Source organism: Gobio gobio, assembly GCF_949357685.1.
Source record: "Gobio gobio genome assembly, chromosome: 8".
NCBI lineage: Eukaryota > Metazoa > Chordata > Actinopteri > Cypriniformes > Gobionidae > Gobio > Gobio gobio.
The window spans coordinates 31195064-31222688 of NC_137114.1; the positions used below are offsets into that span (position 1 = coordinate 31195064).

The 27625-nt window shown below is 39.4% G+C and overlaps 1 protein-coding gene across 1 annotated transcript; it reads left to right on the forward strand.

Moving 5' to 3' along the window:
- The first annotated feature begins 543 nt into the window (after positions 1 to 543).
- On the forward strand, positions 544 to 27318 carry taok1a (TAO kinase 1a). The gene is made up of 20 exons (XM_079824248.1): positions 544 to 1214; positions 13178 to 13422; positions 13537 to 13608; positions 14165 to 14266; positions 14407 to 14452; positions 14631 to 14727; positions 15438 to 15551; positions 15835 to 15926; positions 16001 to 16094; positions 16183 to 16264; positions 18228 to 18395; positions 18576 to 18794; positions 19719 to 19850; positions 20003 to 20239; positions 20336 to 20464; positions 20548 to 20751; positions 20882 to 21121; positions 23424 to 23636; positions 23724 to 23906; positions 24536 to 27318. The coding sequence occupies exons 2-20, from the start codon at positions 13291 to 13293 to the stop codon at positions 25052 to 25054; spliced, it is 3075 nt and encodes a 1024-aa protein (XP_079680374.1). The 5' UTR covers positions 544 to 1214; positions 13178 to 13290; the 3' UTR covers positions 25055 to 27318.
- The last annotated feature ends 307 nt before the right edge of the window (positions 27319 to 27625 follow it).

Consider the following 27625-nt stretch of genomic DNA (forward strand, 5'->3'; position numbering starts at 1 on the left):
CATCTGTGTTTACCTCTCCAGAATTGCCATGCTGCAATTAACATCATAATGGATCAGGGTGGGATATCTTAATACTTCTCTAGGAAAATAAGAATGCACGTCTATGACAGAGCTTATTCCTCAAAGATTTTGGCAGCCCCAGCAAACAAAGTCTTAACTGTTGATAAAGGACATGTTCATGTGTATAGCTGTTTATTATAGGGATTTAATGCTCTGTCTCTTGGGGCCGGTGGGAGTTTCCCACATTGGGAGGGCGGAACTGGCGTTCCAGGAACCAAGACGAAAGGATGAGGGCAGCATTGGTCCAAATCTTTTTTAGAGAATCGGCTCGCTTCGTGAACCAGTTCAAAAAACCCGATTCATGGAATCATTTAAGTCGCCACCCCAAAGCGCTCTAGAAATACTCACGATTTTAGTAAATATGTTTTAGGAAAATACCGCAGTTCATCATATGTTTTGTATTAAGTTTTGTTTGACTAGTCAAAATATAGAGCGATGTACTATGATTACCTCCACAGACAAGCGACTTCTGTTCATGAGCGCAAAGTAGAAAAACCTGTGTGGATACTATACAAGTTGCTTGAAAACGCTATGAAAGCGTACTACTGTATATAAAAAATATGTAACGTACTTTTAAACCTGCTTTTTGGATATATATTATATTATATTTTTTAAGAAACTTTTTTTAGAGAACAATGGAAAGATTTCTCAAGCGCCTTTACGAATTGGCTCGAGCGAGTCCAAAATGATTCGGCTCGAAAGAATGATTCGTTGGCGAATCGGACATCACTAGAGGAGGGCAGAGAGAGAAAAATCACAGCCACCATCACAACATGATCATCACCCCACAGCTCAAACACACTGGTTAAAAAAACAACAGCCTCGAGCATTTCGCACCGAATCTGAGAAGTAGTCTCGTCGTCGGTCTGTAAAAGGACCGTGTTTATCTCTGTTTTTAAGCCGTCAGGGAGTGGATCTGTCTCGGACGCCATCTTTAGCAGCAGTAGCCCGGGAGAGTGAAGAGCTGCGGGGCCACCGTTAGCCAGCTCCGGGCTGGAGGAGTTTCTCCAGAGGACACTCATGCTTGACAGCGAGCGATAAGTTTTCGGGGACTGATTTGGGGTCGGTAGGCGTGTTTTTGTCCGCTGGGTTTGTTGTTGTTGTGGTCGGAGGAGTTTTCTCGGGCTGGCTGCTCATCCTGGCCTGTTGGGAGGGTAAGTGAGCTGTTAGCTCCTCTGCTAACTTAAGTTCATGTCAAAATAAACACGTCCTGCTTTTCATCACCGCAGAAGGGGTTAGTTTAACCTTTATCAGTTTAATGCAACCGATTCCAGTGAATTAACATTCAAACGCAACTGTTTTGATCAAAGTTTATTAGTTTCCACCCAAGTCATGGGTTTGACTGTAGAAGTTTGGCTGCAGGTGATGAAGCTGTTAACAGATCATCATCTTATTCACCACGTAGAAATGCATGTGTATGTTGGGATTTTAGCTCTGGGATGTGTAATCTGGATGTCACCAGGAGTGCTTGTCTATTCTGGCCATTATGATGTATGCCATATGTATTAAGATGTGATGATTGATTTATTGTGATCTGAAATACTTAACCATGCTGTTCAGGTAAAGTGAACGTGCATCTCCCGGCTTTGTAGACTTTGCTGATGTATCTGTGTAAACAACCATTTAATTAGATGTATTTGCTCAGTTGAGATGCACAGACTGAATGATAATGATGGATGGACCTACTGTTGACATTTTTACATGTCCATGATGGCTAACGTTACCTGTCAATGGGATGCTGGCTTCATTGTTATAGATCTGATGATTCATAAATGGCTCTTAGACATTATCATTGCTTCTGCTACCTGTATATTGATGCTCGTATGCTGGGTTTGCCCTGCCACAGTGGGAATGGCAGCTCTGATTGAAATGCAATGAAGCTCTGCTGCATTTGTTTATGACTTTGCATTGCTCATAAACATGCAAACTGGTGGTATGTGAATGAGAGGCTGAATAGTGCCTCTGTTGTTGAGAGACACTGGCTGCTTTCTCCACCATGATTGTCTTTCTCTGACCTCATTGCTGCCTCTTAAATCTGGGCCTCTGTCCTCTCTCCGCACAGCATCCGTTACACTGAGCCCTCGGGGTCTCCACTCCCACATCCATCTGATATCAGACTTCTGATTATCATTGATGTCATCAAGTGACTAACACAAGTTTGGTGTATCGGTTTTGATTCTTTCCATGCATTTCTCTCTCTTGTGGGATGGCAGTTGTCTCAAATATCCTAAATGTATAGCTGTTCTCGCACCGTGAGGTCTTTGGTGTTGCACTGACCAGATTAGAATTTTGTCCTCCTGAGCAATTAATTATGGTTATTATATAAGTGCTTATTTATTATTATTATTACTGGCTCTTGCATACATATTATAGTACAATATATGTATTAACTATACATTTATTATATTATTATAACTAATATAATAATTTATCATTAAATTGTTAATCATAATATTTGCATTTTATTATGATTATTATTATTATTATTATTATTATTATTATTATTATTATTATTATAATTATTATTATTATTATTGCTGGCCCAGTAATTCTGAATTTAACTTGCATGCCGTACATATTATAGTATAATAAATGTATTAATAATACATTTTATATATTGTTTATTATAATTAATATAATAATTTATAATTAAATTGATAGTAATAATATTTGCATATTATTTTATTTATGTTTGATTATTATTATTGCTGAACCAGTAGTTTTTTGTCATTTGTAATAGTGCTGCCAATATTTTAACTGGGACCTTCACAAAAAAAAGAAAATCACAAACTTGTATTTTTAAATTTGTCACAAAGGATTTGTTTAAAATATATATTAATGAAATAAGATATAAATGTAATTGTAAGTAGTAATATTTACAGCAGTGAACACTATGTACCATCATCATATAATGTGTATAACATTTTTAATATTTGGCCTATTTTTTGGAAGTATATCATAAAGACATTGTTTTTTGTTTAGTTTATTGTAAAAATAAAAATAAAAACGGCCAAATGTATCCCAAAGAAGCATCAAGGGCTTTTTCAAAAATATATTGAAAAGTAAAATTGATTTAGTAAAAAAAATGTTTTATTGCTTGGAAAGAACAATAATATAAATACTACTTAGCAGCTATAATTTGTCTACTAAATAAATAGTGCCCATGGTACTATTTCCAAATGAAATGATCTCCACAGGTGCAGCATGGACGTAGGGCCTAATCACTCGCAAGGTCATACTCAGTGTTTATAAATACCCAGCGGTGCACCGCCGGCACGGGACAGCATCTCTAAAGCTCTGCCTGTGGCGAAGGACCGGGTCAGACTTGGAGTTGTGCTGCTGTTTGTCTGGCAAATGAGGGGAACTCCCTGTGTGGACAGAGGAGTTTCCTAGACATTCCTGTTTCTCTGAATATAAAGGATGTTGTGATACTTGATTTAAGGAGAGGGGTAAGTTGTTTGATTTCCTGATGGATTCTTTCAGGCTAGCCCTAACCAGATGGTGTCTATGGACAGGGATATAGGTGTAGGACGGTAATGGTAATATCTACAGTGTAAATTCCCTGAAAGGACATTTTTGATAGTATTATGCATGAACAAGCTGGGTTTTTGGACAGATAGAGCTATTTCCTTGTATTTCACATCTTTGCGGTAGCAGGCCCAAGTTGCAGTTCTGTTTTTCAGCTTTTCACACATTCCTGAATAGCAACTCATTTCTCCATTTGTGTGGCTCGGCTTTGCATTGACTGAGTTTTGTTTAAACTTGTCAGTTCATTGGAAAATGAGATAAAGTTTGAAGGAAATGAGTGAAGGAGTGAAGAATGTTGATGTTGACTTAAAGAGCTGATTAGCACTGGGAGATTTGAAGTGCCATTAGCACATGAGCTGAGTGAACAGGAAATAGAGTAACAGTGAGTGAAAGAAAACGACATCATGTGGGCAGTTCCTGCCCTCCCGTTGTGTCGTCCTGTCCTGCCACATTCCTTCTGTGTCTGTTGAATGGCATGATGGGGTGTCATCTCGTTCTGTATTTCAAAGTCCTGCCCTTACAGTCTGTGTCATTGCTGAATAGTCATTTGAATGTTAATTTTTTAAGGAGGTAGGAATAAAATGGAATGAACAAGCTTTCATTTATAAATAAAATGTATCATGGTTTCCACAAAAATATATAATAGCACCACATCTGTGTTTAACATCTATTAATAAGAAATGTTTCTTGAACAGAAATCAGCGCATTAGATTCTGAAGCATCATGGGACACTAAAGACTGGAGTAATTACGGCTGGGCGATATGACCAAGATCTCATATGACGATATAAGTCACCTCATATCCCAATAACGATATATATCACGATATAGTACCTTTTCTGTTAATTCAATCAATGAATAGTTTATAGGCCTATATATTGACCACGTGGAAAGGACTATTTCTGTTTTTACATTTTTAAAGGATATACTCAAAAATGTACTCATTCATATGTGATTATTTTTCTCCCTTTATTTTGAAGTGTTTGTCACTGAATCATTCATTTAAAAGATTTATTCACAAACGCTGATTCATCCAATAACAAAACAAGTCGTGATGAATTAGACATTGACATCGTCACGAGTCTCTGTTATATGTAGTGCCGCTGGAAAAGCCCAGTCTAACGTTTTACTCTATGGTTTATTTTTAGTATTTTTGACGATTTTTTTTTATCAAAACCGAAATTCATAAACTCTAACCGAGTAATTTGCCCATATCGGTTGTTTCGGCTTTTAATCCTATTAATACTTTCCCCTTAAAAACATAACGTGCATGTAGTCATGTGACTCCACCCCGTCCATTCAGTGGCAAGGCAGCAATAGAGGCGAACTCAAACAAAGAGGGTGCTTCCATAGACAGAAAAGAAATGGACAGAGCGAGCCCATAGACTTCAACGGAGATAATTGAAGTCAGATAGAGGCACTCACTTCCTGATGGCTGAGCGTACTGCGCAGCCTCAGACTGAGCTTGACGACGTAGATGTGACGTGAGCAACCTGTCTGACAGTGGCAAGTCTTCTAGTAGTTGTGCAACGTAAATCTGAATCACCGAATCTTACAGAGAGGGTGAGCAGGAGCAACTTTTGATGAATGAAGCAGGATCTGCAACATCTCTATCTGCGTTTATGCCTCCACGTCCCCCCGATTGCCTCATAGAAAGTAAAAGATTGCCTATGAGCTTCTCCTCGGGTCTATACGGTAATTTCTTCAACAGCGAGACACAGTCGCGTGGTTATGACGCAATCATTAGCCTATATTTTACAAAAACAGCTTCAACGGGGCGATAGTGTAAGATACAAGGTAATGGAGCCTTTTATACATTGTCGTGTTTGTTTAGAAATAAACAATGGACGAATAGAGTCTTTAAACGCCTCAGATGTAAAGATATTCACTGTCAAAGTGAGGCCAAAATGAATGGGAGTCAATGGGATTCTAACAGCAGGTGATGGCTTGGTTAGCAATGTCCGCGCCTATGGAGGGTACGGTTTCTGGGGGCTGGATTACCCCCTTGGGTGCTTCTCAATTCTTGTTTGTGCATCCCTGTTTCCTTTCCTCGCGTCTTAGCTCCACCCCTTTAGAATGCGAGGGAAGGATGCAAGGAAAAGACGTGAGTACGGAGGAATTGAATAAAGTGAAATGATATATCCTCGCTCCCTTTAGCGTCACTTCAAAGCGTCGTCAATTAATGATGATCTACACCGCTGGATTTAGTTTGCATTCTTGAACATTAGAGATAACTATTTATATTGTAATAGTTTCAACCCCTACACAATACCACGTTTGTCCATATTTTATTTAATATTACCAGTTATTAATAACAACTAATTATTCCCAGATATTAACTGCTTTTTATTTGTTGTGTAGTATTACAGTTTGTTTCTTTCATTTTAGCTTGTGCTTTGATATAATTCTGCAACTGTCAGTTTTTGTTATTTGACATACATTTGTGTCTTGAACATGTAAACATAATAATAATAATAATTAATTAACTGTGGCAAGATGTGAAGGGGGAGGAGAATTTATATGTGCGTCACGTTTAGTCGATAAAACACTTCCGCAAAGGGTACACCTGTGTATCCTTGCTCATGACTCCTCAGGAAGCCTCCTCACTCCTCGATCCTCGCCTCCTCGCGGTGCAATTAGAGAATTGAGATGTCCTACAAGATGGCTGAGCTCGGTCGGTTTCCGGGTCATAGGATGAAGGACGGAGGAGTGAGGAAACGAGGAGGGATATTGAGAAGCACCCAGAGTCAACACAGGCAGACAGTGTCCTAACGAAAGATTGTCAGTTGTATGCGTTCAACATTCAAGTGATTTTACAACATTCAATAACATCAATATGGAAAACATGGCACTTCATTGCTCGCGAGCTGTTTTCTGTGACAATGCCCGAGCCCTGAAGCCAGATCAATTGTATGTGTTTTAAGGCTTGCCAGTTTGGACATTCAAGCGATTTTAGACCATCGGATGTGTATCATTATATTGAGCTACTGCGTGTGACCGTCTATGATTGTGACACACGAACACAGACTCCAGCTCGGAGCCACCCGGTTCTGTCTCCCCTTCACTCGCCATGCTGTTATTCATGTTTCTGCCTGCATCCTCGTGGTGGCGTGTAAGATTGCAGTCATCCAAATGATGAAAAAGTATTGCCATAAACAATGTATTTGGCGACACCAAGAAATAAACGATAGAACATAATATGAAACAAGATACTTTTTATTTCGTCCATCAGATATAAATTGTCATATCGCACAGGAGTAATGATGCTGAAAATTCAGCATTCTCATCACAGGAACATTTTAAAATGTATATAAAAAAATAATTCTGAGAATATTTACATATAAAACATGTTGGGCTTTAAATCAAAAAAGTAATGAAAAGATGTCATATTATAAAATGAATCCTGAGGATGTGCCACCCGGGATCATGTGATCATAAACGGTATATTTACTGATCATGATCTCATTCACCTTCATGCCATACGGAGGGCTTTTCATTCTGTTTACATTATCATTACACTTTACTTAATACAACGTGCCTTATTGGTAATTGGTGTCGAAATAAAAAGAAATGTATATAAATTCAAGTTCAAACAACCTTTCAAAATGCCTGACACCCTGCATGATTTGGCCCACGGACTGTGAGCATTTTCAGATATAGTTAGTGTATCTGCCAGCTCTGCACCTATAGTGCTCATGCGTGTGTAAAGGTGAACGGGATGGTGTGAGTTGAGTGGGTTGATTGGTGTGTGTGTGTGTGGGCAGAGAGAGTGTGAGGCAGCTGGTGTGGTGGGAGGCCGGCACTCGGGCCGGTCTTGTGACTGAGACATCAGCCCTGAGCTCTGAGCATTGTGTCTGTGTAGCCGATCATCTGAGCATCTCTGAGGGGGGAGCGGCGGCCAGAACCCAGTGAGCTCCAGCAACAAACAAAGCGCTATTTTAGAATGAGGTCATTATGTGGCTATAGTTTGATGGTGTTTACTAATAAAGCACACATACGGAATGCAGGCTGTTTGCACAGCTATGACAACATGGTTATTAATGAGAGTGTTTAGATGAATTATAACAATGTTTGCTGTTATCAACATAACTATCTTAAAGGGACCATGCACACAAATTTAAATTCTCTCATCATTTACTCATCCTCATGAGGATGTGCCACCCAGAATCATGTAATCATAAAAATGGTATAATTATTTCATTAAAGTAACTAGTGTCCGATGCCGATATCTTAGAGAGCAGTACGATGGCTAATATAAAGCCTATGCTTTATTGCAACTTCTTGATTCTGTAATCTTATTACAGTATTTTTCACTAATAAAGGAAAGGAAGTAAACCTTGTAACCAACGCGCACTGGGAATCATATTTTTTTCAAATAAAGACAAGTTCTATCTATTTATTTAACAGTTCTATCTAGTAACATATTGGACAAAACTGTTAACTACCATAGAGCATAGACCATAACTAATGAAGGCGGAGAATGACAAATGGCGAATATCGGTCGACCGTACTGAAAAGAAGACACAAAAGAGGCTATTTTAAAATATTACAGTGTTTTTTGACTCCGTAGCTATGTTTGTGAGGTTTGTGAAGTTTGTGAATTTTGCAAATAAAGCAGCGCTTCAATTCCATGTGTTCAAGAGAACAAAATCGTCACTTCCTGAGAAATTGGTGCAAAATATCTGTAATAAAAATGGAAGTTGGTGCAATGGGTGAAGTCTTTTTTCCAATATCATAAATGATTTGCATCTTGTGCATAGACAAAATGCAATAAACAATGTCTTGTTATTTTAAGTTCGGATGCATGGTGTTTAGGAATGCAATCATGTGAGACACTTCTGGGCGGTCATTATACCAAATCATTCTGATGACATTCTGATGGTTCAGGCATTTGAGATGATGTGCAATGAAATTGGTCCACTAGTTAGTCCAGTCATCCAATCGCATTCACTTTTGAGGGAAAGTCACATGAGTTTTTTGTTGTTGTTGTTGTTGTTGTTGTGCATCGAGGGATTTTTTTTCAGTCATAGTGTGTCCATTGTAGTTTATGCTCAAAAGTATCCGCCTATTTAGAATTCATGCACATCTTGGTTTCATCCAGCATTTTTTTTTAATGCAGTATCCCAAAATGTGCATATAAATAGGTGAATGGAAACAGCTAATGTTGTTTCGGACACCACTGACGTTCCTTTTTCCTTTTGAAAAAAACAGTTTTTCTTAATAAAAAACAAACAATCATTTTTTTGGGTGAACTGTCTCTGGCCACCCTTGGCCTAAGCACCCCTAATTTAGTTTCTAGCCCTTTGGGTTATCAGTGTGCCAAATTTCATAACTTTCCCGCAAGCGGTTCTATGGGCTGCCATACACTCAAGAGCGGAATATTAATAATAATAATGGATAAAATAAATACAATACAGTACAAACCTTCGGTGCTTGGCCCCTAATTAAGTACAAATTAACTGTATGCAGTTGTGTTGTAGGCACTAAAATAAAAACAAATTTTTATGTTGAAATAAATAATGAAGATTTCTGTGCCACCCCAGACTGGTTGCTGGCACCTGCCCGGCCACCCCTATGAAAAAATCCTGGCTCCGCCACTGGTGGACAGTCAATAATTTAGATTAGATTTTAATCAGATGCACAAATAATTGTATTTGGACTGACAGTGTGAACATAGCCTTGAAGTCCATTTTGTGCATCCCTCCCAACTATGAGCTCCAAAACCAACTGATATAATAATTGTGTTTTGTGATGGTGCTATATTCCCTTTGATGTGTAGATATTAGCTGTTCACTCCATCCTGTGTGTCAGTCCAGAAGTCAGGCTAATCATGGACAAGGTGACATAGTTATGCAAACTCCCAGGGTTTGCATTTGGAATAGTGACGGATGTTAGTAACCGTGACGCAGCGGAGCTGAAGAAATTCTCAACAGAAAGATTATAAGGTGCGTCTATCTGGAATGATTCAGTTCAGATGCGTACAGCTGTGAACCAGGTGTCATGATGTCTCATTATATCGCTCTGTCAGTTAGTCAGTCATGCACGTAAGCAGATAAACATCATTCGAGAGGGTGTTCTGAGAGGGTAGTTTGCTGCTTCTTGGCCATTGGCTAAGAGCTGCTGTTGCCATGGAAACTGACGTGCTAGTTGTTGCTGGGCTTTAGATGGGAGCCGGTGCTGGAAGCGATCCCTCTCCTGAGTTTTGGCCGGAGTGTGCTTGACTTACTCAGCTTATTAACAACAGCCTCTCGCCAATAAACCACTCCACCTGCATCAGATGAAGTCGGATATTTCTGTCACTGTTTTATATACATCAGGATCATCTCTATCAGACATTATTTCAATTTCTAATTAAAAAATGACTCTTCTATTGTATTCTATTGTGATGGCAAAGCTGAATTTTCAGCATCATTATTCCAGTCTTCAGTGTCACATGATCCTTAGGAAATCATTCTAATATGCTGATTTGGTGCCCATTTGTTATCATTGTTGAAAACAGTTGTGCTGTATATGAATTAGCACCTTCATATTATTTTATACATTAAAGCTGCAGTCCGTAACTTTTTTTGGGTTAAAAATGATCCAAAATAAATTTGAGCAAGTACATAACCAGCTAGTGTTCAATACTATCTGCTTACCTTGGCTCGATTTACAACGGTAAACTTGTAATAATGTTTTATATTCCAGTGGTACTGGTGGATTTCCGCGGGAAATTCAAGCATGTCTTTGCGTCATTATGTCACATCTGTACACATAAAGAAGGAGTCCCGGCTAGTAGGTTATACTGCGTGTGAGGATGTTGGAGGTGGAGATTTATAGCCTTTTCTCACAGCACTTGAAGTTAATATAATTAAACTTATCAATTTGATGGCAGATCCAGAAAGGTTCAAACACAATCACCAGTGACAACTGGAGATTCACCCGTTGTAAAATGCAAAAGACTTCAGTCTTTCGGGGTGTGTCTCAATCAGCCCCCTAGCTCAGTATTCAGGACACTGACTGATCAAGACATAAGTCAACGGGCTGACTCCCTGATCAGTGCCCTACTACTGAGCTAGGGGGCTGATTGAGACGCACCCTCGGAGTGGCTACAGAAAAAAAGAGACTTCAACCGGGCCCATGCAAAAAGAAGGATAAAAATGGCTTTTGAAAGGTGGCGTGAACACCGTGTTTTAAAGGGGTTCAAAACGGACGCAGAGACACTTTTTTTCTGCTGGACAAGACATTTCAATTGTTCAATTATGTAATAGAAGCACACTTGTTCGCTTAATTCATACAGTTACAGAGTTTTCTTTGTTGTGCCATTCTCGTTTTGCTATGTGCATTATGGTACATATCAATTATTTTGTGCTAGCTATATATGAGAGGGAGCAATTCACCTCTAACAGTTACTCCACAATCATTTGTTGGTAGGCTATATGATAGTTAGAAATTAGACTGCACAGAAATGGAAACTAAACTACAGGTATAGCCCTAATACACTGTAGTCACGCTATGTGGATGTTAACATTTACAATTTATAAACAAAGTGTAATTTGCATGGTTTGACGTGATATGATAAGCGATTGTTAGATTTAATCATCATGATTTAGCCTACTGTAATGGTTTTTTTCCCTTAGTTGGTCAGAACAAAAGTTGATGAAGATGTTATCCACTTACTTGTTCAGATGACATTTCCGGTGAAAATTCTTATGTTGGTCATACTTTCAAAAAGTATAATCTGTGATTCTGAATGACAGTATCCACACCGCGCGGTGACTGACAGCCGCACATTCTCCTCAAAACATTGGATTCCTCCGCGCTGTGCCATGTCGAGGCACAAATCACGTAAAGTTAATAATTCGGCGAATGACTGCAATTGCAGATTTCGAACAGAGATGGCGACAAAGAGGAAACACTACTGACTGCAGCTTTAATTATAATCTGATGTATAAAAAGTGCCTTGGAGACTTGTGAAGTGGGGATTTGAGTAGTGACAAATGAACCATTGAATGAGAGATTTTGAATCGTTGAAACTGAAAATGATTGACTGGTCAGCTGTGTAAGGGATAGCTTGACGGTGGTCTGAATGGAATAGAATGGTGCAGGAGGCTGGATGAGGAAGCTGAGGGCTGTGGAGTCATTCAGGAGTTTGACTCTCTGGTAGGGCTGCGCAATATATCTAAATTATCGAAATATCGCAAATGTTCATATCGCGATATGCATATCGCAACAGCACGCAATATCTGAATAATTTCAGTAGGCTACTTCAGCATTGTGAAAAATTTACGTTTTAGGTTGATGCATATAGCAGAGAATAGATTGGGCACACGACTTTTACTTATGTGACGTACTTGACATTAAAAAGAGTTATTAAACACAATAACTTGCGAAAAACAACTCCTTGCAGTCTCGCGCTGTCTGACACACACACCGAAACGTGCGCACAAGCCGCCTCTGAAAGCGTGTGATCCCTTCAGTTCTGTTTCGTGCCGTGTTACACACTCAAACTGTCAAATACACACACACAGTTATGTCAAAATGGCTGTCTTGATGAGTATTCATGTAAACACAGTCAGTTATGCTTTAAGTGAACAATACCAGTTGGGGAAAGAATTTATTTGTTTGTTTGTTTGTTTGTTTACATTGATGTTAAAATTATATTGTCAGATTTGTGTCATAAATTTTTGCTAAAACACTGCTGGTCACTTTCAGAAGTTGTAGCGATGCTTTCTTTTCCCAGAAAGAATGTGAAACACATAAATGGTTATATATTATTATACATAAACACATAAATACACTGTGTTATACATATGCCAGGCCAATAGTTGTTGATGTCACTTTGTAAAGAAATACTATGTGCCTGTGGACTGAATGCGTAATACGCATGCACATGACATCACCGACCATTTTAACAATAGGATGACATGCATTTTGAAACCTGTTTTCAAAAGTTTGCATTTTCAGGCCCCCAAAATGCCATTGTCGTGTAAATTAACAGCTAAAACGCTTACGAAAAACGATGTTGTGGAAACCGCCCCAAAATCTGGGTTTGTAAGAATGGGAGGGCCACTGGTGTTATGACTGCAGCTCTTGGTTGTCTCCTGCACACTTCCTCTCTCCCTCTCTTAAGCTCACAAGAGGAACTCTCTGTTGAGCTCAGTGACCACATGTGCTGTAATGCGCAAACCCGGTGCATCAGCCTGGGGTATTTTGCTGCAAACAGCAGTTTGAGCACATAGTTTCTCTTAGAGTTGTCAAAAAAAAACGAATTCCCCCTTTCTGTTAATACATAACTCTTAGCACAGGAGTGTTGACATATATCTATACAGTAGAGTCCAGATGTGTTATTGATTCAGAATAAAAATAAAAACCCCCCCAGATTTTTCACAAATATTCTGCATATTTTTAATCCCTATTTTTAATCTCTCTCTCTCTCTCTCTCTCTCTCTCTCTCTCTCTCTCTCTCTCTCTCTCTCTCTCTCTCTCTCTCTCTCTCTCTCTCTCTCTCTCTCTCTCTCTCTCTCTCTCTCTCTCTCTCTCTCTCTCTCTCTCTCTCTCTCTCTCTCTCTCTCTCTCTCTCTCTCTCTCTCTCTCTCTCTCTCTCTCAGGTTTTGGTCCGTATGAGGCCACTGTCTTGCAGATGAGCCATCAGTGGGGGCTGTCGTGTCGCAGACCCAGATAGTGACTGGCGGCTGCGGCCCTGGCCCCGCCCCCTCCCAGCATGCCCAACGCTGTTCGCGCGGGGAGTCTGAAAGACCCCGACATCGCAGATCTCTTTTTTAAAGAAGACCCCGAAAAACTATTCTCAGACCTGAGGGAGATCGGCCATGGCAGCTTCGGTGCTGTATACTTTGTGAGTACTTTTGTATCTCCCAAGAAAATGGCTTTTGAACTTATTTTAGGTTGCGAGGAAACACTGAAGTCATAATCGTTCATCTACTGAATTTGTGTTCGTTTCTTTTTACAGGCACGGGATGTGCGGACCTCAGAGGTGGTGGCCATCAAGAAAATGTCATATAGTGGAAAACAGTCCAATGAGGTAAAAATAAATGCAATTTTTTCATGTTAACCACGGAGTTAAGAGCGTTTACACATGATTGTGTCCCTCTCCAAACTGTAGCCTATGCATATATCCCATGATTCATTATTTAATCAGAGCTCTGACACAGTTTTTTTTCTGTTCACCAGTAGACCTGTTAAAGGTTTAGTGAGGACATTCTAAAATCCTTAACTAAAAAGTGTTTTTGTTAATTATAAGAAAGCTGGAAAAAAAACAAATATCAAAAGGAAAAACTTTTTAAAAAATGTTGAAATGATGCCTTAGCTAAATTAAATTTAATATTCACCGTTTATCTGACTCCAATCTTTCCATAAAAAGACAAGAAATACCACAACTCTTTCTTTTTCTTTTTATTTGATGACAAATCATGTCATGTCTTTTTAACCTGTGCTCCTAAGCAGGATCGAATATTTTGAATGCTCCTGCTGCCCAGAAAGGAGTTTTCCTTGCATAACAACTGCATATCGCATTATGTATTTCATATGTATTGATTCACCACTGATTGCTTTCGAATCTACTCTCATCTTTTTTCTAGAAATGGCAGGATATAATAAAGGAGGTGAAATTCCTTCAGAGGATAAAGCATCCAAACAGCATAGAATATAAAGGATGCTACCTGCGAGAGCACACAGCATGGGTAAGAAACCTGACCCTGCTAGCAGCTCACATTGCTTTGTGTCAAAAGTCTATGTCAGTGGTAGTTCTGCATTATGATGTAATTAAATTTGTTCTCTATGTTCATGGACTACATGCTGAAATGTGTCTCTGTCTCTCTAGCTGGTTATGGAGTACTGTCTGGGGTCGGCCTCAGATCTTCTCGAGGGTAAGCTTGGATGTTTTGATGCTTGCTTAATGTGCTGATTAGCTGTAAAGATATGTGGCCTCTATATACATCCTCCAGTAACAAGCAAAAATAAGCATTTATTTATGGAAGTATTTGTTTATCTCCCGAGCTAAACCTCTATAGAGACCTCTATAAACCAGATATATTTTACTTGCAGTACACAAAAAACCTTTACAAGAGATGGAGATAGCAGCGATTACTCACGGTGCTTTGCAGGGGTTGGCGTACCTTCACTCCCACAACATGATTCACAGGTGAGTTCTTAGTGTAGAGTAGTTTCTTAGTACCAAATCTGGCTTTATATATTTAAAACACACACGCGTGCACACACACATATATATGTATATAATGTATATGCAGTGTAAATATATAATATTTAGTTCCTGGAGTACCAAACCTGAATAATAATAACATGTAAATATTTTTCTACCAATGTCATTGCTCTTTTTTTTCTTACTTGCTCCAAACTTTTGAATGGTACTGTTAGTTCATCATGGTATCCACAAAGATTAATCAAAATGGATAATGATAAAAATAGTAAATGTTTCTTGAACATCAAATCAGCATATTAGAATGATTTCTGGAGGATCATGTGACACTGAAGACTGGAGTAATGATGCTGAAAATTCAGCTTTGCCATTACAGGAATAAACTGGTAGTGTGTGTATATATTGAAATAAAATGTCTATTATCCATTGACAAAACTGTTTATTTATTTGGAACGTTTTTTTTTTGTTGGCTGAATTTATTCTGTTCATCATTCTAATTCAATCAAATCGATAGATATTATCAGAGTGGCAAATATTTGCAGGTTAACATGCCTTGCTAATATTTTAATCTGTTGATAAACATAATGTATTGAAATCTTTTGAATGTTGACATTGCTAGCGCCACATAAAGCAGGGCAGTTTGTGGTTCAGTTTTGTACGTTCACCCTTTTACCTTTTACCCTGCTGTTTGACAGGGATATCAAGGCTGGGAACATCCTGCTCACAGAGCCTGGACAGGTGAAGCTGGCAGATTTCGGTTCTGCTTCTATCGCTTCACCTGCTAATTCATTTGTAGGGACTCCTTATTGGTGAGTTTTTTCCCATTTATCTCTGAGACTTTCAACAGTTATAAACTTCATAGACCTCATCAAACTATATAAATGAATTGATCATAGGCAAGTCTGCAGGTCGTGCCTGGAGAGCCTAAATGTTGGTTGAGTTAATGAGATTTTAAGCATTGAAAAGTTGTTGTTGTCAGATTCTGCCTAGGCATGCCAACTACTAAAATGTATTATTAATAGTTTATGTTTGTATTACATAACACTGAAATCTTCTGTTTTTCTCCAATATTTGCTCTTTCTTCTATCTCAGGATGGCCCCAGAGGTGATCCTGGCCATGGATGAGGGTCAGTATGATGGAAAGGTTGACATCTGGTCTCTAGGAATAACCTGTATTGAATTAGGTGAGATGAAATGATATGATTCATATAGACTTTTTTTTCCCTAATAGTTTCTAATAGTCTTTTTTCTCCTCTAGCTGAAAGGAAACCTCCTCTCTTCAACATGAATGCAATGAGTGCCTTATACCATATCGCGCAGAATGAAAGTCCATCCCTTCAATCCATTGATTGGTGAGTGATAGCTTTGAGTTGAGGAAGGTGAATGAACACTAGAGAAATGCTGTGTTATTGAAAAATATCCTGCTCTTTCTTTTCCCAGGACGGACTACTTCAGAAACTTTGTGGACTCCTGCTTACAGAAGTTGCCCCAGGACAGACCCAACTCTGAAGAACTGCTGAAAGTAAGTTACAAACAGAACTTCTATTCAAACAGAAGTATGGAGTTCAGTGAGTTCTTCCTGAGGATACTTCTGTAATGCTCAGGGACGCTGTCAGAATTCATTTATTTTAATGTGATCTTTTTTATCTTCACTGCGCTCTGATGCCTTTAGCTGTTTAGTGTTATTCTTAATGCTCTGACTTTCTGTTTTCTCGCATCTGTAACAAAAGGGAGTTGCAAAGCTTAACAATAAAACCTTTTTTTTGCTGGCCTGGTCGAACCAGTAGTTCAGGGCTGCATTTCCCAAAAGCACCTTAAGCCTAAGTTGACCATAGAACAATTGCCATCAATGGGCTCTACAATCAATTTAGGCTTACGATGCTTTTGGGAAACACAGCCCAGATTAATTAAAAAAAATGTAATATTAGATTAAAATAAAAATGTATCTAAAAAAAAAGAAGATCTAGGGCCCTATCTTGCACCCAGCGCAATTGACTTTGTACACCGACGCATGTGTCATTCCTATTTTGCACCCGCGCAAAGCGCGCTTTTCCCTCCACAGAAGCACGTCGCTAAACTAGTGAATGAACTTGCGCTACCTGGGCGGTTCAGCGCAAAAAAGGAGGCGTGTTCCGGCGCAAACAATCCCTGGTGCTATTTTGCTGTTCCATTAAACAATTGCGCCACTGACCAGAAAAAACCTAGTCTAAAGTCAGTGGCGCGTTGCGCGTTGTTCATTATGCTATTTTAAGGGCGCATGCTTGACCATAATGTATAGCGTGCACAACGCGCATACACTTTGCTCATGTAATCTACACAGATGCAACAGTTATTTTTGCAAATCATAAATTGTTACACTAAAAAATATTAACACATGAGATGACGGAAATCATTGTGGTGTGCCACGAAGATGTGAAAAAATAGGCATAAATCTAGCTTACAAATTATTCAGGCTAATTGTAGTCTAATAATTAAGGAGACCTGTTTGCCCAATAGTGGCAACTTCTGGCAAGACATATATGTATATAAGGACATCTAACAAATTGGTTTGTCCGTCAAGAACCAGGAAAAAAAATCGGTGAGGGTGGACGCAGCGATGTCCTCTGCTGGCGTCAGGTCCTGAGTAGAGGCAGATCCACCTCCCGTTACACGGCGTGCCCGATTGATGCTGGCAAGCTTGGACTTTCCCTGTCTTCTGGTGTCATTGTAGCGCTTGCGGCACTGGTGCGACGTCCTGGGGATGCCAGCTGATGAAACAATTGTGGCTATTTCCTCCCACGCCTGTTTAACCAACGCTATTTTGGGTGGGTTTCTCCCATCCCCATACAACACAACTTCTCTGTCTTTCACTGCTCTTACAAGAACATCAGTCTCCTCGGCTGTGAACCGCTCCTGGCGTGCGCCTAGTAAATACGCCATAATAATAGCAATCCATAATGGAACTTGCGCACCTGCTTTTATAGGGAATGTTGGATGACGCTCTGATTGGTTTATTCACGTTACGCCCAAACCACACCTATGAATAATGAAGCTACTTCAGACCAACCCATTTTAGATTTGCGCCGGGCGCAAGAGCCATTTATCCCGCCGGGAAAATAGCAACAGCGCCGAGACCCGCCCACAAAGTTACTTGCGCTTCGCGCTTTGACACTTGCGTTTCAGATCGTTAAAATAGGGCCCCTAGTGATTAATATCAATGTTGAAAACAGTTGTTTTTTAATTAAAGAAATTAAATAATTAATTTCTTTAAAAAAAAAAAAAAAGATCTTACTGACCTTTAAACCTTTGAACAGTAGTGTACATCTATGCTAGCCATCTATGCTAGTTAACAAACTTAGGAGAATTTACAATGTGTGAATTTGGTGTGTTTAATGTGTTAATCTCCTTGTTCAATTGAAGCTAATAATATTTTCAAGTAAAAATTCTCACTCATTTTCTTTTAAAGCATTATCTTGATCATCATAACCTTTTCTTGTTGTGTGCAGCATGCATTTGTCCAGCGCGAGCGGCCAGAGTCGGTGCTTATTGACCTGATCCAGCGCACCAAAGATGCTGTGAGAGAGCTGGACAACCTGCAGTACCGCAAGATGAAAAAGATCCTCTTCCAGGAGGCCCACAATGGCCCTGCGGCAGAGGTCCCAGACGACGAGGAGGTCAGTTATTGTAACAGCATATCTCGACCTCCTTCAACCATTGGTGCTCTGCCAAATGTGATTTACAGTCTTCCCGCAGAGGGGGGAAGTCTTTTATCCAGGTCTATAGACATGCATTGCCTCAACACTTTCAGGATATTTGTACTGAAGAGAAATTTCTGTTTATTTAATGTGTTGTAGGAAGTGGAGCACAGTGCTGGCCGCACAGGCACAGTAAACAGTGTGGGCAGTAACCAGTCCATCCCTAGCATGTCCATCAGTGCGAGTTCACAGAGCAGCTCGGTTAACAGCCTGCCTGATGCCACAGACGCCACCGATGACAACAAGAGTGAGGTGGACCTGCTGATGGAGAAAGACCAAACCATCATACCCAACAGCTCCATGATTCATGTCAAACCGGTTCGTGCAGCAAGTCGACTGTATTTACATTCACATTTATTCTCTTTGCAGACTTGCTTTGTATTAAATGCAAAGTGCATGCATCACTCAGTCACCATTACTTCAACGCTTAAGACACAGGTTGATCAGTCACAGACGATACTCCCACGGACTGTTTACTGTCCGCCTAAGGCCATTGCACAGAAAGCTGGAAACCACTTTCTCGATCTGTCCAGTTCTAATCTGATTGGCTGACACCATTTGTGTTTTTACAGTAAACAAAGTTGTGTTTACAAGGTATTGCCTTTTTCACTTATGTGAAAATAAAAAAAAACAGTAGTTTTTGAAATTCTGATTCTGATCACCTACACACATTTGCCACTATTTTCTGTACAACCTTTCTTGATTGATCGCGATTAATTGCATCCAAAATAAAAGTTTGTGTTTACTGTAAGTAAAATTGTTATATATATATATACACACACATTAATACACACACATGCATGTATATATTTAAGACAAAATTGTTATATTTATATATAATATAAAATATATATATTTATATATATACATTATATACGTGCAAATATTTCTTGTATTTGTATATTTTGGATGCGATCAATCATGATTAATAGTTTGACAGCCCTAGTGTGAGCGTTTTTTTTTTTTTTTTGGACAGAATAAACTGCATTGTGGCCCAGACCTTTTGCAGTTAAGTCAGTGGCTACATGAGACAAATTATTAGTTAAGTCAAACCCGCTAATAGTTAAATAAAGGTTTTAGTAGTCAAAGTTACTAAAATGCTTGAAGTATTAATGCAGGACACTAAACTGTAAGTTTAAGGGGTGAGACCTTTGCAACTGCTGTTTGACTGTCTTTGAAATCTAAAGCACATCGAACATATTCATGGCCTATTTGGTAATAATATGCTTAATGTGTCTGAAGGAGGAGGAAAGCTACCCGGAAGAAACAGAGGCTCAGAAACAGCCCACAGAGCCCCAGTCTCCCCCAGGACAGACACCACGGCGTCAGTACCGGAATCGAGAGCACTTTGCCACCATCCGCACAGCCTCCCTGGTGAGAGCCAGATTACCACCCAAGAACAGAGTCAGAGAGTCTGTGTGCTCTCCGATCACTTCAAGTTTAATAGTTCACTGTTTCTACAGCACTTAAGGTATAAAAGCTACTTTCTGTTCTGCCGGTCAAGTGCTTGTCATTGTGTGTCCTAGGTGACGCGTCAGATTCAAGAGCACGAGCAGGACTCTGAGGTGCGCGAGCAGATGTCTGGCTACAAACGTATGCGCAGGCAGCACCAGAAACACCTTCTGGCCCTCGAGAACAAGCTGAAGGGCGAGATGGACGAGCACAGACTCAAGCTAGACAAAGAACTGGAGAATCAGAGGAACAGCTTTGCTGCCGAGATGGACAAACTCGTCAAGAAGCACCAAGGCACATTGGAGAAAGATGTACTGAAACATTATCATACAAAAGGTTTAAGGTTAAAGACATTGAACAGTCAGAATGGATGATCTGTTTTTATAATGCATTATTCTGCCTACCAGGCCAAGACTTTTACCAACGATGAAAAGAAATTTCTGCAGCACATTCAGAGCCAGCAGAAGAAGGAGCTCAACAGCTTCCTGGAGTCTCAGAAACGCGAGTACAAACTGCGCAAGGAACAGCTCAAAGAGGTCAGGAAGCCACTCTGGACAGCCTCTCTCATCCTCGTTATATTCCGTTACACATTCCCATTTATTGCAATTTTTCATTGCAGGAGCTGAACGAGAACCAGTCCACACCAAAGAAGGAGAAGCAGGAGTGGCTGTCCAAGAAGAAGGAGAACTTCCAGCACTTCCAGGCAGAGGAGGAAGCCAACCTACTCCGCCGACAGCGGCAGTATCTGGAGCTTGAGTGCCGCAGGTTCAAACGGCGCATTCTCATTGCACGTCACAACGTGGAGCAAGATCTCATGAGAGAGGTTAGCAGACAGAGAGCATAAACTCACATAAACTCACAAATCTGAATTAGGACTCATGTCTTCAGTTTTGGGCTTTAAACTGAGCCAGAAATGAGTGACATAAATCAGTCTGACATTTGACTGTTCTCAGGAGTTGAATAAACGTCAGACGCAGAAGGATCTAGAGCATGCCATGCTGCTCCGACACCATGAGTCCATGCAGGAGCTGGAGTTTAGGCACCTGAGCACTATCCAGAAGATGCGTGCGGAGCAGATCCGCCTGCAGCACCAAACCGAGCTCACAAACCAGCTGGAGTACAACAAGCGCAGGGAGAGGGAGCTCAGACGCAAACACGTCATGGAGGTCCGACAGCAGCCTAAGAGCCTCAAGGTAAAATCACTCTAGTTTTCCAGTCAAGGCTGTAAGTTGCTCAAGTCCTTGAAAAGAAGCTTGGTGGGTGTGTAGCAAAGTGGTTGAACTGGGATGGCGACCAAATTGATTCAATTTGACTCAGCTTGACCCAGCTGATTGCTTCTATGGATGGGTCGACTAGTTTTAAAAAAAAATTCCCCTTATTAATTTTGTGTAAAATAGTCCGCTAGCTAGTTGTCCAACAATCGACTAGTTGATTAGTGAGGTGTAATAGTTTTTAGGATTTATTTCCTCCTTATTTCCTAGTTGGGTTACACTTTATTTTATGGTGACGTTATTACATGGTACTTACTCACATAAGTACTAAGTAATATTTATTAACTACTTGTACTTAATATAGAGAGACAGTTAGGTAGGGCTGGACGATTAATCGAAAGTAATTGAAACCAAAATTTAAAACCTCTAACCGATGTATATTTTCTCATGTCGGTTATATCGTTTTTTTAATCTCGTTAATACTTTCCCCTTAAAAACATTCTACTACCCGTGTGTAGTCACGTGACTCCGCCCTGTCCAGTCACCTGCCTGTAGCTTTCTAGTAATCCTGAAGAGATTGATTAGCTGGTTCAGGTGTGTTTGTTTAGGGTTGAAACTTAACTCTGCAGGGCAGTGATCCCCCCAGGACAGAGTTTGCCCATCCCTGGTTTAAAGGCTTGCCAGTTTGAACATTCAAGCAATTTTACACCATTCAAGAACAACAATATGGAAAACATGGCACTTCAGTGCTCGCAAGCTGTTTTCTGTGGCAGAGAGCCTGTAGCCAGATCACTTTTACTTGCGTCTTTACTAAACTTTGTCAATTGTATGTTTTAAGGCTTGACAGTTTGAACATTCAAGCGATTTTAGACCACCGGCTGTGTATCATTATAGACAGTAGCCCGCACATCACGTGAAGATTGCGTGCGCAGAGGATAATTCAGGAGCGTGGAAACTCATTGTCAACACTGTTCTGTGATTTATCACTAAAGTAGCTTAGAAAGTTATATCATAGACTTTTCTACTTTTGAAGTAACTACAACCCACAGCTTCACAATTAATAGAGAGACGGTATGACTAATTTACACATGCCAATCGCTCTCTCATTAAACCTTTATGATCTGAAGGCATTTTTAGATCGTTTTTTTCTTAGTGACATACACAAAAGTAAAGACTCATAACTCCAAGACTATAGCAAAGAGAGTCAAAAGGTAGGTATCGTTTGATAGAACACTTTTTACATTTTTAGAAAATATAAATTACATTACATTACATTTGGACATTCTCATGTTGAGAAACTACTGATAAAAGACCAAAAATATAAAAAATATATTATAGTTTTACATATTTTTTCTTATTTGACACGCAATAACTTCTTATTAAGGAAATAAGGTATGAGTGAAGCTTCCTTACATGTGAGCTCTATCTGGATCAAATTTTGTGGTGATAGCATAAAGTAATCAAAAGTTACAGCATTTGGAACCATGGTTGCCTTTTTGTTTAGCCCTTAACAAAGGGAATTTGTAATATTGCTCCTCCATGAGGAATATCTTGTGATCAATGTAATGCATTTTAATTGTGAGAATCTGCTGTAAATAATGCTGTGCAATTTTCTACGATCTGTGCATGTTTCATGAAGTTATGAGCGAAAACGCCACATGAAATCTATATTTGTTTTTAGTTAGTGCCTGTGTGCATATTAAGCAATTTTTTGCTGACTCATCAGAGGGTGAAAACAACGCAGCGTTGCATGTTGGAGACTTGATCTGAATGTGTAACATATCTGATGCAAAATTAATTATTGTGCTACCTATTTGGTTTCAGTTTCTATTGGCTCTAAAACAGAGACACGCAAATGGGAGTGCAGGCAAATATGCTCAACCTCAATAGTTTAATACTTTAATAGTTGAGCATATTTACAGTACAAACCTTGTCTGAACTATGAAGGCAAAAAAAGATTTCGATTTTAGGTCAAATCACCTAGCCCTACAGTTAGGGTTAGTTTGGTTTAGGGTTAGTTGTAATTAAGCATCATTAACTACCTCACCTTAAAATAAAGGGTTACCTGATTAGCTAACTATCCAAAAAAACCAACTAGTTATTTAGTGAGGACCGCTGCATTCCATTTCATTCTTTTGTCTTCAGTCCAGCTGTTTTTGAACACATGAATGCATCCTATTTGAACGCCCCTGAAGAAACCTTTTGCACATCCCTAATTACTTCATTTATTTTCCAACTAATTCTGTTTACTGATGTTTCTGCCATCGTGTTGTTTCTCTGACAGTCCAAAGAGCTCCAGATCAAGAAACAGTTCCAGGATACATGTAAGATCCAGACCCGGCAGTACAAAGCCCTGCGAAATCACCTGCTGGAGAGCACGCCAAAACCCGAACACAAGACCATGCTGAAGAGACTGAAGGAGGAGCAAACCAGGAAACTAGCCATCCTCGCCGAGCAGTACGACCACACCATCAACAATATGCTCTCCACACAGGCTGTGAGTAAAAGACAGAAAACAATATGCTAAAACTGTTTCACCATCAATGCCTGATCAAATAACACAGATGATCTCGCTCTCTCTTAGTTGCGCCTGGACGAGGCACAGGAGGCAGAGTGTCAGGTGCTGCGGATGCAGCTGCAGCAAGAGTTGGAGCTTTTGAATGCGTATCAGAGTAAGATCAAAATGCAGACGGACGCCCAGCAGGAGCGAGAGAGGAAGGAGCTGGAGCAGAGAGTGTCTCTCCGGAGGGCCCTGCTGGAGACCAAGGTCCTACACTTAAACACACAATCACTTTCACAGTTTTTTTTTTCATATATGTATAAATTACTTAAAATGATGCATCAAAAAGCTTTGTTTTAATATTGTAAAATATGTCAAATTTAGTATTGTCATATTGTGGTCATGCAGCTGAGCAAGATCAATTCTATAATATAGAATATATATGTCTTTTGGGGCTATTCTGGTGAAACTTCACAAAACAACCAACAAGGTGCGTGGAAAAGACAAAAATACAACACAAACACAAAACCAGCAGCAACTGTGGAGTGGAGAAATGGAAAAAAAATCTATATGAAGCTGGAAATATTTGTATTGTGTTGAATTTCTCCACTCCACACGTGCTGCATGATCTATTTATACAGACATTGTTATGAAAACAACTTTTATTTTATTTTATTTTTGACAGTGGTCCCAAAGTGCCCTTGGACAATTAATTGAATGGTGTAAATGTATTATTTTATCATTATTTATCAATAATGATTTGATATTTATGCATTGCTATTCATGTTTAATCATGCCTTAAGTGTCCAAATTGTTTGGGCTACTCCACATTAAACTTTATATAAAACCATATTAATAATTCAACTTGACTACATTTCCTCTGCTGTGTCTCACAGATCGAAGAGGAGATGTTTACCCTGCAGAACGAGCGCACTGAGCGTATCCGTAGCCTGCTGGAGCGCCAGGCCCGTGAGATTGAGGCTTTCGACTCAGAGAGCATGCGCTTGGGCTTTAGCAACATGGTGTTGGCTAACATCTCTCCTGAGGGCCTCAGCCACAGCTTCCCTGGGGCCCCGGCCAGTTGGATCCCCCATCAGCATCACTCAGATGGCTCTCAGGGGACACAGTGGGGAAGCAGCATTGGTTCAGGGGCCAGCCACCACTACCACTCGAGTCAGGGAGGAGCACAGGCCCAGCAGGGCTGGGGCCAAGCCATCCCAGGAGGTGGGCTTCCTCCGTGGGGTCACTCCGCCTCGGGCCCTCCAGGGGCCATGCCAAAAAGCAGTGTGGGGATGCGGAACAGCCCCCAGGCGCTTAGTAGGACCACCTCAGCAGGGCGCACTGAGCAGGGCATGAGTAGGAGCACCAGCATCACATCTCAGATATCCAACGGTTCACACCTGTCCTTTACATAGACACCAGTGCGTTTGTGCCAACCCTGCACACACAAAACACACACAGGGTAGGGGAACGCACTGGCCCACACTACAGACTGGCACAGAGAACAGAGCTAACCGTACTCGTCTACCCACCTCCCTCTCTTCCTCTTCTCTCTCTCATTTCACTTTCCTACGTGCAGATGTGCATGTAAACTATAGTAAATATCACTCAGGTCAAAGGATATTCTAACTTTGCATGAAGCTTGTTTGACAGCGATGCAGAGCTAGAGTCAAAAACACTAGTCAGATTTATAAAGATAATATGCTAATATTATAAAGAGATATATGAAGAAAAAAATATATATAAAATAAATGTTTATTGTTTTAGCTTTACTCCACTTAATGTGGGGGTTCATAAACCAAAAGTATGTTGAAAGGAGATGTTGGCCATAATTCATAATATTTGCATATAAATCCGGAATGATTATGTAAGGATCTAAGCTGTCAGCCTGCTGTCATGCTCTCAGGACAAAAAAAAATGGGTTTCAAATCAAGATGGATTGACTGTGTGCAGTATATGTAATGTCCGTGTTAGGAAGAGAGCTGGCCAATCTGTTGATTTTTAAGTTTGACGATTTGCAGAGAAGATTTATGAGTTTGCCTACATCAAGTACTGTATTTTTGCAGAAAATAATGTGAATGTTTCGTTTTGACAATACCTTACAGACCTTTTTTGTCATGTTTAGTCGGCAGGTAAAGGTCAAGCAGTGTGCTTTTGCAGAGTTTAGGATTTTAAATTGTGCGAGCTAGCACAAATCCGTTCATATTTCCAGCATTTTTTTGTCTGTACTTACTTCTTAGCCTTCGATACACCCTACATTTTATTTAGCTTTCATCTGGATCAGGTGTCCAGACACATTTAGATGTGGTGCTTTCTTGATTATTTGTTATGTTTTAGGTGTACAATGCCAGCTTAAAGATATCAGATATATGTTCAGTGCCTTGATTGTGTTAATGATTTAAATATTAAGTAGAGACATCCCAATATGAATGTTCTCATGTAGCTGAGAAAAAGAAAAAAAAAACACTAAATTTGGAGTCTAAACATATTCCACCAATGTAATGAAGGTCCATTTAAGGTCTGGATCACTGGAGTGTGTGTTGGTGTGAATATATTTGGTTGTACACCTAAAGATGAGCTTAATGTAACGCTAAATACTTATGCTAATGAACTTTTGAGGTGCCTTTTAATAGCTGCCAAGCAGAAGCACTTTATGTAGTGTGTCATGTTTTCGAGGAATATTTTTACAAGCGTTCTCAGCTATGGAAATGATTTATGCAGGAGTAAACCGTAGTGAGTGATGGCGGATGTCCAGAATGTTTATCTTTTCAAAAAGTCTATGTGGTAATTTTAAGGAGGTGGTATAAATGAATTCTTTGGCGGTTTTACTACAGTACTCTCATGATTTGTCAATGCTTAAGGAAATCAATGTAGAACCTGTTTGAATGTACTCTGACCTTCGACAGGTTTATGCTGTGTTTTTGGCACTCTAGGAATGTAATGAACTGTAGGAGTATGAATGAATTCATTTTTTTCCCTCTGAAGGCCGTGACAGCAGGCTTTGTTATGTGACACTTAATAGGAGCAGGCAAACACTCTTGATGGTCTCATGACCTCCACAATAAATAGCACTGATTCACACTCATTCACTACCAGTCAAACATTTGGACACATCTACAATTTATTTATTATTACCACTTTATATATTTTAAATAATAGTATATTGAGTATATATACACTACCGTTCAAAAGTTTGGGGTCAAAAAGAATCAAAGCTGCATTTACAGTGAAAGCAGTAGTACTGTAAAATGCTATTACATTTTAAAAGAACTGTTTTCTATTTTAATATATTTAAAAAAAGTTATTTATTCCTGTGATAGCAAAGCTGAATTTTCAGCATCATTGCTCAGTGTCACATGATCCTTCAGAAATCATTATAATGATTTGATGCTCAAGAAACATTTATTATTTTCAATGTTAAACACAGTTTTGTGAAAATACAATTTTTTCAAGATTCTTTGATGAATAGGAAGTTCAAAATTACAGCATTTATTTGAAATATAAATGTCTTTACAGTCACTTTTTATCAATTAAATGCGTCCTCTGGCTCTTAATTTCTTTGAAAAAAATCTTACAGACTTCAATTTATTGAATGGTATTGTAGGAGAGTAGCATTATTTCAACCAAACCCCTGTTGCCAAGTACATTCAGAATGTTTTATGTATTCAAGTTTTAGTAAAATAGTAATAAAAAAAGAAAATCTAGTAAAAAAATATCCACACTGCTTTTCACTACATGTATAAAACAAAAAATGGTAACACTTTACAATAAGGTATCATTTGTTAATATTAGTTAATGTATTCGCTAACATGAACTAACAATGAGTAATACACTTGTTAGTATTTATTAATCTTTGTTGATGTTAGCTAATAAAAATCCAGGTTTTCATTGTTTGTTCATGTTACTTCACAGTGCATTTTACTAATGTTAGCAAATACAACATTTGATTTCAATTATGTATTAGTAAATGTTGAAACTAAGATTAA

Excerpts from the sequence above, each read along its gene's own strand:
- taok1a (XM_079824248.1), top strand. The coding sequence starts at position 13,291 with ATGCCCAACGCTGTTCGCGCGGGGAGTCTGAAAGACCCCGACATCGCA. Across the intron at positions 16,265-18,227 it reads ACTCTGAAGAACTGCTGAAA|CATGCATTTGTCCAGCGCGA; the intron begins GTAAGTTACAAA and ends TGTTGTGTGCAG. Across the intron at positions 18,795-19,718 it reads CCATGATTCATGTCAAACCG|GAGGAGGAAAGCTACCCGGA; the intron begins GTTCGTGCAGCA and ends ATGTGTCTGAAG.